The 12,819-nt window shown below is 38.6% G+C and overlaps 1 protein-coding gene across 1 annotated transcript in view; it reads right to left on the bottom strand.

Annotated features, from left to right (window-relative positions):
• Window positions 1-12,316, bottom strand: part of GLP2R (glucagon like peptide 2 receptor) — a 39,982-nt gene extending 27,666 nt beyond the window's left edge. The window contains exons 1-2 of the mRNA XM_026861117.1: window positions 12,212-12,316; window positions 5,275-5,368 (exon numbers count right to left, since the gene is read on the bottom strand). Of these exons, the coding sequence (XP_026716918.1) occupies window positions 5,275-5,368; window positions 12,212-12,316 (199 nt within the window). The remainder of the gene's footprint in view (window positions 1-5,274; window positions 5,369-12,211) is intronic.
• Window positions 12,317-12,819: the final 503 nt, after the last annotated feature.

Genomic DNA, 12,819 nt, shown 5'->3' with positions numbered 1-12,819 from the left:
GAGATATTCCACCTTTCATGACCACTGTGGCACTGGTTCTCAGCTCAGATCACTGTCAGATTCTCAGGTAGGCACTCCTCTTAGTCTTTGGGCCATAAAAGTTAGGGAGCTGGCAATATCTCAGATTATCTCACTTTTAAGATTCACGGGTATCATCACTCTTCTACCAGGATTTAAGATTAAGATAAAACATTTGACAATGCAGAACTAAAATGGTGCCATCAAGTTACAGTAAGATAAAACAAAATGCATTAATGTCTGCTCTTGCTTTGGTTAGTTTCTGTCTTTCTTCCAGGATAAACTCAAGTTGTCTCTTAACATCAATTGTTTTGCCCATCCAAAACTCGAAGACCATATTCTGCTTCATTTGCCATAATACTTAGCAATACTTTGAGAACCTTTTGTGAGAGAGAAACAAAGATAGCTGTGTGCTATCTCACCATCATCTTTCTGGAGTGCTGCTCCTAAAATACAGAGCACAGTATGTACATTCTTAGTAATTCCCTTGTATCTTTGAGGCTGAATATCTGTGGCCCCATCTGCCTTATGAATTGTGTAGTTTTTAACATTTATAGCTTATTTTTTCTTGTTCCTTTCCCTGATACCTGATCAAGGTTTGTTCAAATGCAGATTGGGTAGGCTGCCAGGAGAAAAATAGTTTTTTCTCCATTTCATGAAAACTGGATTTCTGAGTCCCTGTAGTTCTCCTGATCACCAGCTACAAACTACTGCCCTCTAACATCTTGCTTTTTGTCACTGCTTTTGACCTCCTGGGTCATCTGGCTTAGTTCTAACTGCCACCAAAAGCCACCATTTTCTGCCTTCCCACCATAAAAACATTTTTTTTGCCACCAATCTTTTGCATCATCCTAAGAGTTTCTGCACACCAGTTTTCACCACAGCTCACTGATCTGTAGCTTCTCACTACTTTTTTCTTTCTTGACAACTCGTTGTAGGCTATCCTGCAGGTGTACTGTCTGGGCTGATCGTGTGCTTTTCTTCCCTTCTTTTCCAGAAAAACTTTTTCCCCTAACCAATTTTTATTACTGTTTTCTTGCCTCTCTGAGTGTAGTCACATAGTCTGTAATTTATGACAGCTTCTTTGTCTGACCTTTTTTTTTTTCTTTTTTTCCCCCCTTCCTTGTTTCCCACAGCCAAAGTAAGCAGAAGAAGGGGAGGGGAGGAGAGGGAAGGAAAGGGAAGGCAAAGCAAGGCAAAGCAAGGCAAAGCAAGGCATGGCAAGGCAAGGCAAGGCACAGCATGGCAATGCAAGGCAAAGCATGGCAATGCAAGGCAAGGCAGAAAAAGCATTTCCAAAAATGTCAAAGAACAAAAAAACCCCAAAATTCTGAGACTAATATTATACTTTTCTTGTTACTTGCATCCTGCTACTAGAAAGCACACTCCTAGGGATGATCAGACTTCCTAGAATGTGAATTTTATTAGAGGTAAGTGTAACTCAGCTTTGATATCATAGTGGCCATACACACTGTTCTGATTACTCCTCTGTCACAGATACACCTTTCTTTCTGAGAAAATCTGCTTAACATCTTACTGTACATCTTCATTAGTACTTTTCTGACTTCTGGTTATTCACCTTTGAAACCCTGAATTCAGATAAATATTTACAGAACACATAAGGAGAACATATAATTATATTGCCAGCCTCTAGCAATGAGTATTATTTTATCATCACATAAAAGTCTAGCATGATGAAGTGGACAATGAAGAAATAGATAACTGAATACTTCAACTGACCCTTCCTGCATGTGTTTTTGGTACAGTGACTCTCCTACATGGTAACATCCTGCATGGTAACCATAAGAAGTTAATTTTTTGCTTCCAAGGGAACAAATCCAAACCTGCCTACCTACGTTTTTTTTGGGACCTAAGACAACATGGATGCATCACATTGCTGGCAAACATTTTGTTATGTGCTCAAATTGACACTGCATTGTACTAGAAGCATAACAATTTTGACAGAGGTAACTGCGTGGTTTTCCCAACTTGAACTGCTTGGGACTCAGAAATTATATGCCATCATGCAAGTCCCTAAACTACAAAGTTTCCCAGATTCTAAGTTCTCAGCATGGAAACACATACTGGAAGAACTGGCTTTAAACACTGTTGATTTTTCTTTCTTTTTCACGGTAATTGCTAGACTACTTCAGGACATTATTCACATAATTTTTATTACCCTCTTGTAAGCTGGTGGAAGCTGAATCCAGGGTGTTCCACATCCCAGATTACTTCTGTTTTCATCCAGTGCCTGCCCATAAAAAATACATAAACAACACGGAGAACTGTGACTGGAACTCCTAATTTCCCCCAGCTATCACTGTAGGATACATAGTGGGTCAACTTGAAGAAGTGTTATCCTACCTCCTTCAAGTGGCCCAGTGGTTAGCATGCTTTCCTAAAATACCACAGAATCACAGAACAGCCAGGTTGGAAGGCACCTCAAAAGATCTGGTCCAGCCTTTTGTGGGAAACAGAGCCTAGATGAGATTATCTAGCACCCTGTCCAATCGCATCTTAAAAACCTCCAGTGATGGGGACTCCACCACATCCCTGGGGAGGTTGTTACAGTGAGTGATTGTTCTCACTGTAAAAAATGTCTTTTTTACATCAAGGAGAAACCTCTTCTGATGTAACTTGTCCTCAGTGCCCCTTGACCTCTCCATGTGGCTTTTTGTGAAGAGAGAACCTCTGTCTTCTCTGTAGCTGCATTTTACATTGATGAGATTCCACCTGCATCTTCTCTTCTCCAGGGTGAAAAGACCTAACTCCTTCAGTCTTTCCTCACAGGGCAGGTTCTCCAGCCCTTCAGTCATCTGCATGGCCCTCCTTTGGACCCTCTCCAGTCTATTCATGTCTTTCTTGAGTTGTGGGGATGAGAACTGGACACAGTACTTCACATGTGGTCTGACAAATGCTGAGTGGAGTGGGATGATCACTGTCTCTGCTAGTAATGCCCCCAAGGATGTAGCCCATGTTTCAATGTGCTTTTGCTGAGGCAGCAGTACACTGCTGACTTATGCTCAGATTGTTGGCCACCAGAACCCCAGATCTCTTTCAGTAAGACTGCTCCCCAGCCACACACATCCTAGCCTGTACTGAGCTCTTTGGTTATGCCTTTGTTAAACTTCGTATGGTTCTTGCTAGTCCATTCTTCCAGCCTGTCCTGGTCTCTAAGATGGCTACACCTTCTGATATGTCCCCCCTCACCACCCAGTTTGGCATCATCAGCAAATGTGGTGAGGGTGCTTTCAATGTCACTGTGCCCAGATCATTTATGAAGGTGTTGAACAGGATGGGGCTCGGCATCGATCCCTGGGGGACCCCACTTGTGACAGACTGCCAGCCTGAGTCAAAAATATTTTTCACCACTGCTTGAGTGTGGTCTGTTAGCCAGTTTGCTACCCATCTCACAGCCCTCCATCCAATCTGTGCCTGTCAGCTTGTCCTGGAGAAGTCTGCGGGAAGCAGTGTCGAATGCTTTGCTGAAGTCCAGGTAAGCAACATCCACTGTTCTCCCCACATCAACAGTAGATGTTACCTTGTTGTAGAAAGTGATCAGGTTATTCAGGCATGATTTGCTTTTGGTAAGTCATGTTGGCTTTTCCCAATCACCTGCTCCATTTGATTAGTAACAGTTTCTAGGAGGAATCATTCCATTACTTTCCCAGGGATTGAAGTAAGACTAATGAGCCTGTAGTTTCCTGGGTCCTCCTTTATTAGTGACTGTTTTCCCTGCCCTGTTTAATAATGAGCCTATGTCTTCTCTTTGCATCTGCTTATGTGTGTTGTTGTTCTTAACATCCCTGGACAATTTCAGTTCTAGATGAGCCTTAGCTCCTGACTGCATCTCTGCATGCCTTAACAAAGTTCTGGTAGTCCTCAATGGGTATTTGGCCACCTTTTCATAGCCAGTATGTTTCTTTTCTGCTTTAAGCACACCTAAAAGCTCAGGAAGAATAAGTGGACATTTCCTATGCTACATATACTCTGAAAGCAGGAACAAGTTCTTGATGGTGATGGGGTTCAGAAATAAGAATGGGGTGTTGCTTTGTTTCCCAAGCTGGTACAGCTTTACAGCATAACCTGAGGCAATTAGCTCATTCTGTTGTGGCTACCAGGAGTTGCAGCTGCTTCTGGAGCAGATCAGTGATGAGGGCTGGAGAGCATGAGGATTCGTTCCTTTAGCATGCTGCCATGCCCAAGCAGAACTGCTCATTTTCAGCAACTCCTAATTCAGTTGAAAGAAGAAAAAAACCTGTTATTGAATGTGATCACTAAAAATAGTTGACTCACAGGGTATATCTTCCCTTTTGCTTTTCAAAGGCCTGTGAAAGTTAGAGATTTCAATATTCTGAGAAAAGTTTAAGGAACTTTAAAACAAAATATTACATAATATAGTTTTGAAAACCTCTCTCTTTTATCCCTGCCATTTAAAATTCTCAGGCCAATGCTTTGGATTGATTTCCAACTTCTAAATGCATTTTAAATGATGAAAAATACACACATTGATCTTAATCAGACGATATATTCTGGCTGACAAAGTTGCACACTACAATGTCATAAATGCAGGTTTCTGCCACTAGCAAAGTTAGTCAGAGCTCATGTTATCATCCTGGAGTCTCCCTGTGAATTTGATGGAGTGAGGTAGCCACCAGGCAGGATGACTATGGGAGTATCACTTGAGCACAAGAGCAGAGACCTGCCTATAGCCAGTGAGTACAAAACATAGAGCACAGTTTCACTCCTTTCCTTGGCGACTGCAGTCAACTCCAGCTACTCAAACGAAGACTTTGTTATCCTTTCCTGAAGACAGATACCTAGCTGAGCAGAATTTATACTTTTAAGAGTGAAATAGTCACAGGTTATAAACTTCTCTTTGGCAAAAACATGGATCTGACCCAGGTTGAAAAAGGAAGTGAAAACTGGTCTCCCTTATCCTAGGGACATGATTCTTAACAATAATGGGTAGCAGCTACCTTCTGACCAGGCACTCAGTGCTACACCATAGTGGTAGCTCAGCACAGTGGTTCATGGTTCATTGGTTCATTTCTGAACCATTATATATAGGAACCTAATATGTTCCAGGACAAAAGATAGCCATTAACTTCATGACTGCATGTTTGCATGTCTCATCACAGCTGACTGTCCTACATTTAGAACTTACAAACACTTCTGCAAAGCAAGTAAAAGAATATTTGCATATTCATCAATGTTACTTAATACATTGCTTCATTGTGCTGTTTGTTTCCTTACCAGTATCTACAGTTGATTCCTGTAACATTTTCAAGCATTCTTGTTTATATTTGTTCCACCCAGTAGTGGTTTTTTCCAGCAGAGATCCTTTGGCCTGTGAGTGAAAATACTGAACACAAGGAAAATCAGTTAGAACCTTGTGGTCTTTTAGTGTCAAGTTTATTTCCATTATGAGAAATTTAAGAGGAGAAGAGTGAAGACAAGAGAGGAGAGGAGAATGGAGGAATAGCAGGTAAGCAGGGAGACAGACCCCTTCCTTCTCCAGGAAACTGTTAGTGAATTTTCTTCAGTTGCTGTCTTTGCCTGAGCAAGAAATGTATTGCCATGGTGCTGTATTATTACAGAAATCTATTCAACTTCTGTAAAGTCCCTTTTCAAAAATCCACACAGATCTGTAATTGCGAGGACCTGCACCAAAAACATTGGCATTTCATTCCTCCCCTGTAGACAATGAGTGCTTATCTTCACAAAATTTACAGTCTTTACAGGCTATTAATAGTCAATTTATACCAAGGTCAGGTAATATTTCTCATGTATTTATGTTTCTACTAGATTAGGAATCTAATTGATGGTAATTTTGAGGACTGTTATTTTTAACAGTATTTTTAATGATAATCAATCATACCTGCTTGAATAGTACAGTAAAACATTGAATTAGAGTAATGAATAAGTAATACCATTTAGCTACTAACACCTTTTCTCCAGTGCATTCTGTTCTCCTGCCTAGCACTTCAAAGACCATTTTTTTCTCCAACAGCTGCAACTATGCCATAGGCATCTTTCTTTTGCTTTTTTTTTTTTTTTTTTTTTTTTTTTTTTTTTTTTTTTTTTTTTTTTTTTTTTTTTTTTTTTTTAAGAAAACAGAATTGTAAATCTAGTTTTACTTGCCCAGCTGCACCAACTGTGTTGCTGTTTTTGCCTGGACAGGGCATAGTTTTGCTGTCATTGTGTGTCTGGAGGGGAGAAGAGTCTTTGTACTCAAATATTTCTTACGCAGTGAAAAGGAGTGTAATTTTTATATGTGCCAAAATTTTCTCCATATAACACATCTCACACAACTGCATTTTAATGTTCTGAGGTTTTGTAAGTACATTTTTTTAAAACTGTTTTAGTAATCTTCAAAGCTTGTTTTGCCTAGGCCTTCCTATTATAGTGACAACCCCAGAGGAGGTCAAGAATTCCTTTAAATTCTGCAAAGCTAGATTTCTGAAGAGAATATGATCTGGAACAACTGCACTGAAGTGATCTGTTTAGAGACAATACAAATAAAAGTGCTTCAGGAACAATCTCCCTTTTACTAGTGTAGCCTTGAAGACAGGATCAACTTTGCATTTAGTCAGTTCAATGACAGCAAATTCTACAGGGCCCCCTCTGGTATCTGGAAATCAAACATCCCATGATTACAAGAGCTTCTTGCTCCTCTTGGCTGCTCCTGTGCTGCAGGCTCCTGGCTCTCTGTCTTTACCTGTTCACCCTGTGCTGTGTTCTGGAAGTTTCTGTCCCAAAATGTGTCTAACTGTTCCTAAAAGCAAGAAGAACCCATCTTCACAGGGTGACAGAATTATCACCCTCTCTCTTCTTTTCTGGGTGAATATAGGCTGAGAATACAAATGAAGCAAAAAAGTGTGTCAGTGTCTAAATGGACACTTGATCTAATTCTTGCAGGATGTGTGGAGAGGATTGCTGCATTTGTAAGACATGGATGGCACTACAACCACAGAAACATGCAGAAGTAACACAGAGGTTGAGGGGATTGTGAGTGATGTTTGAAAAGGGAATGAGAGGAGAGGCTTAGGAGTCCTGCTTGGACATGCTGACCTTGAGTCACTCCCTTGGCAGCACGAAGCAGATAAACAGAAAGGAAAGAGACCTAGATGTTAGCATGAAAAGGTGAGATCAGGGGTCAAGAGTTGCTAGCACAGAGAAGAAAAATTAGTCTCCACTGATAAAATCACTCATAATATAAAATCTTCTCCGCTGTTAAAAAATTTAAATTCCCAGCTGTAAACAGTAGGGTATGGCAGACATCTGTGGCATACAGGTTATCAGTGTAAGCGTTTCAGTTGTCCCGAGGGGACTCTCATATTTTAACTTGCTTTCTGCAAATGTATTTCTGACACATCTCTGTCACACAACACTGACTGCAGCGGCCTTTAAGAAGGCCATAACTGTTAATTAATGTTTAGGAAAGAATGGCTAAAAATGGAAGTGTTAAATGAAAAGTGCTTGGTGATGTGTTAGATTTGGGCTGTTGAAGAAATGCCCTATTAGAAGAAAAGCGGTAGAGAAAGGATAATGCTAGAGGCTGCTTATAGTTCAGTATCAGCGTGATGACTTGATCACTGTTTATCCCAGGGAAAAGAACATCAGCCTAAGCAGTCTCTGTGTAGTATGCCAGCTGCCGTTCTGAAACCCAGGCTTTGAGATGCCAGAGGCGGGCATGTAGTAAAAGAACACTGTCACTATAAGTCATCAAAAATTAAAAATTCTCTCCTGCTTGAAAATGTTTCCAATTGTAATGACCAAATTATGGAAAGCAGACTAAATATAAGTTTTTTAAAAAGCAACAATCCTTATACCAAAGGATGGTTTTAAGCTCTCCAGGGAAAATCGATGTCCTTTTGTCTGGACTGGACCCTTTTTAAGAAACTGTTTTTCACACATGTCCTGAGCTTCTCTGAGCTTGGCAATGTGCCAAGGACTGAGATAAATAACCAGGACAATGTAAGGTTGTGAACTTCACCTCTATCTTTTCCTTCAGACATATGTTTGTTGTAAAGATAAATAAAATCATATTTATTTACTTTCAAAACAAGAACAGTGGAGACTATATGCTAGCTGTTACATGAGACCACTCTCTCATGCATGTTTTTTCTGTGTAAAATGTTGCCTGTCCAATACCCTGCTTTTAGTCTCAGCCACTTTCCAGACACCCTACTTTAAATTCCAGGCGGTAGAAAGACTATAATTATTCTTCCTTTGATGGTCTTGCAAGATAAGGAGAGAATATTTACAGCAGCCATGAGAAAGGAATGTATGTTTCCAAAATAAAAAGCATCTTGACATTTCCCTCATGTAGGCCTCAAAATGCTGGGAGCCAGGGGAGGTTCTTCAGACACTCCTGGGTCAGTGAACCACATTTGAAGAGGCAAAGACATGGAGATGACGCATTTGTAGAAAAGACTGCTTGATTTAAGGAATAACACTTCAGTTTCTAATAAACAAATGCATTAAACAGCCAAGGAAATGCAAGAAAAGCCTCACAGTAACTACCTGTCTGATTGTCTGGTTCCATTCCTAGAGACAAGGTTGACATACAGTCATGAAGATCACTCAGCAAGAGTGAGGAGCAGCTGAGGCGTAAATAACAGTTTCATATCACTTCTGTTTGTAATTGTCGGTTTCTGCAAAACTGCAGGCAGAGGCAGACAGCCCATACTGCTGATGTAAATATCTGTGAGAGGCTTCACTTTCTACCATAAGTGTTTCTGATGAAAAACCCAAATCAAGTCTATATAAAATCAGAGCTGCACCTTACAAAATTATAAAAGGTGTCAGCTGACCTTAAAAGTTAATTTGAAATATAGTTAGAAGAATGCACAAAATAATTTCAATTATTAATCAAAAAATGTGCAGATGATTGGAGATTAACAGCGGAGCAGACAATGACCAGTTAATAAGGGTCATTTCAGTCACAGAGAAACATGAACCCCTCCGTGGGTGAGAGAATGCACCGTGAGAGACATAATGCAACATTTTACTCCTAGAAGCCCAATGTCAGGACTTTCTGAGAATTTATATTTAGTTGTAGAAATGAAGTGACATGAGCCACCTGTAGACAATGTTGCAGTACAGCAGATTATTGACATTTTTTGAATTGTACATACAAGGATGATGTTGAAAAGGGGCACAAGACAACATTAACGCACAGCATTTGTCCCTGCTGCAACTCTGCCTGGATAGTATAACTCTGATGATCATGCCTCTAAAGAGATGGTGATATATTTGCAAGTTGTGGGAAAGTGCTGGAGTGGTTTTAATCATTAAACTCAAAGACTAAGATATCCCCATAGTTTTATATTATCAAAAAAATTATAAACAGATATTCCACAGCAAACCATGATGGCTTTAATGGCAGCAAGTTGTGAACTGATCACCAGCTACTTGCACAGGGTCTACCAAAAGCAGCTAAAAAAAGCAAGCTTGCTGTTTGAATGTTATTATTTAGTCTGCAGTGGTCTCCACTCTCTCAGGGGAAAAATCTATAAGGACATATATAGAGAGAAAGGCTGAAGAATGTTGGCACTACCTTGGAATAAGGAAAAAACAGCTTGTTTTTCCTTCTTGGCTTGAAAGGGATTGATGCAGGTGCCTAGGGCAGAAGACTTTAGTGTTTTCTGCAGTGGGACATCCTGTTGAGGCACTTCTATATTAAGTATACTAGAGAGCCAGTCACTGTCCAGTGAGGAGGCAAACTTCATGGGCTGGTGACAAGGCCTTAAGAGGGAAGGGGAAATTAAGGACTTGGGACACCATGATGTCGTATGTCTGTTTAACTAAGCAAACAGAATTCAACAAAGAAATCAAAGAGACAGGCTTGTCAATATTATTCTTTGGAGAGGGGCCCAGATTCTCTCAGTCTGGGTCAATGTGAGGAGCACAGCAATCACTGCTGAGATGGCAGGGGGCTTTTCCTGCTTTTGCACGTGTGAGAGGAGGCCCAGTTCTGAGAAGAACTGACAAACTTCTCCCTGCATCAGACATGTGTCTGTGACTACAGATCCCAGTAAGGTTTTGTTATGATTTATTGTGATTATTAAGTTTTGGGCTACTGAGTGCTACCAAAATTTAGATTACAATGCATGCTCAGTGCTAGAAATACAAGTTTTCAGGTAAATCTACTGTCATCTCAAGCATTGGCAACATGCAGCTGAGCATGGGTTTTGTTCTCAGTTTTATTTTTCAGCTGTCATTCACCCACTAGCATTTAAACAGGACTTCCAAGTCAGAAGAAATTAAAATCCAACATGCAAGACAGAAACTCAGAAAGTCCATGATGTTTTGGCTTACACTGGACATCACTTCAGGCTGAAGTTTTGTTGGTAGCAAACGAACTGCCTCTGCCTGAAACCCTGGCACCCCATTCAAGCCAAAGTTCACTTGTACTGAAATTTGATCAAACATCTCTGAACAGTTCTTTCAGTTCATTTGGTTTGCTCAGAGCCCACAAACTGCACAAGATGACACCACTCTTTAAAAATATGTTGGATGCAGCAGAAAACACTGCCTGAAGCTCTCACTTAGGAAGTGGATTATAATAATAAACCTCCAAGGTTGCAAACACACTGGTTTAAATTTATTTTTTTCATAACTGACTACAGTAAAATCAGGCTTTCACCTTTTTAATTTCTTATATTAATGAAATAAAAAGAAATTAAATATTTCTGCTTATTCAGACTATGCTATTATGGACAGAAAACCCTTCAATTTAGATATAAACTAGAAATAAGATATTTACTTGTTCTTTCAGTTATGATACTGGTTTATTCTGATTGATATTTTTTATATCTATATAGATGTTTGTTAGAGTATATGGATATAATGATGTAGGATTTTTATTAATTTAAATTTTTATTTCTTATGAAATAAAATATAAAGAGATGTAACACATGTTTCTTTAAACAAGTTACAGGAATCACTATGACAAAGTAATTTACTGTGATTTATAGTCTTGTAAAATTTTGATCTCACAGAAGTCATTGGGAGATTTTCTGTTAGCATTGATGGAACCAGTGCTTTGGTTGAGCTGTCTTACAGATTTAAGGTGTCTCATAAACCTGAGAATTGTTTCAGTTCTGTATTAATTTATGTGAGAGAAGCTCTAGGTTTGAATTATACAAAAGCATTAGGATTATTTTCTATGAAAAACCCAAACAAAATATGTGTCTCTTGGAAACTTTTTCTGCATAAAAAAAGCTAGAAATATAATTACCATCTCTATAGCACATACATGCAAACCCACTTGCTTAGTAACACAGCTAAATGGAGGATGAGTGGATAGAAATACCTTATTACTTTCAGTTTAAAGTAAGCCTATCAATTACACTTATTCTCATGTACATTTATGTCATAGAAATGTACCCTAAATCTATATATGAATTTTATTCAGATGAATTGAAAATTACTACATCTTAGTAATTTTTTTTAATTTATCAAAATCAGTTGGTATTAATAAATAATGATTAAAAACATAAGTGAAAAATTCCTTAAAGTGAATTACACCGAGTTATTTTCTGATTAAATACCTAAGTCTCTTCCAAATTATAAGACAATATAGCCAAAGAAGTAAGCTTTCAGGGTTCTTTATAGATGTAGGAAAAAAAAAAAAAGTTAATACTTTAGTAGGTCTCTACAAGAAATAAAAGTAGGAATTGCATACAAATTCCTTCTGTAAGAAGCTGAGGTGCAGAATGAAACCAACACCACCAAATTTCACAAATGTGAGATTCAATGCTCACCCCTTGTAGTCTAAAAGATAATGCTAGCAGCAAAACAAAGCTGGTTTTAGAACAGAGGAAATCCAGTAGAAAATAAACATGTTTTGCAATAGTATTTATATCTGGTAAGAAAACTGAAAAATAAAAATAATTCAATACTGATGAATACCAATATGATAAAAGATTGTATAAATGGATGTAAACACTATTTATTCACTGTATGAATGATCATTAATAGAAAAAAATCTAATAAATTACCAAGTTAGAGTGAGTTCTAATGCAAAACTCTACATCTTCTCAGTCAACTTTTCTCACTACTACCTTTAATAAACATAAATTGTCAGAATTATTTTTGAAACATGCTGTTTGTGAAGGCTAAAATGTTGTGTGATAGGAACACATGTTTATACTGTCCATTATTAATTATTGAATTATCTTACCTGTTCCACTAGAAACAATATCATGACAGAGCTGGCAGATGCAGGAGGTATTCGGAACCAGAGTCCCATGCTGGAACAGAGACCAAAAAGTGTCACCATACCCATTCTAACAAATTTGTCCCCAATATGCTGTTATTTCACTCTACTATAGATCAATTATATCGCCCTGTCCTGTGAAAAAAAGGTAGAAAATTCTTATGAGTGCAACTGTTTCATGAATCTTCTTACAAATAAGAGGACGACTAGTAAAGTGTCTAGGCTTGCTAGACTTCAACTAGCTGTGTTTTTTTCTGATTAGAGGCAGAGAGAATTTACTCTAAACTTCACAGAAAGTCTGCTTACTGTAGCTTGTCCTTTAGCCAATAAGAAGTCAGAAAACTATTAAAACATTTAAGGGCTGATCCTGTTTCCTTGAGACTCCATGGGAATTTTGCCAGTGGTTTCACAAGAACGCAATCCAACTCCATAAATACATATAAATATATTTATATACACCTCATGAAACCATTAAAAGATACCCTAGAACACAAAAAAAAATCTTTGTGTCAGAAGCTTGCTGAATCTAGTTGGTTGTTAGGAAGTAGTTCAGCAATAGCTGGTTTTATCCT

This window comes from Athene cunicularia (assembly GCF_003259725.1).
Source record: "Athene cunicularia isolate RWA chromosome 18 unlocalized genomic scaffold, athCun1 chr18_part1, whole genome shotgun sequence".
NCBI classification, from domain to species: domain Eukaryota; kingdom Metazoa; phylum Chordata; class Aves; order Strigiformes; family Strigidae; genus Athene; species Athene cunicularia.
The sequence above is the reverse complement of the archived record's forward strand: the minus strand, read 5'-3'. Positions and strand labels throughout refer to the sequence as shown.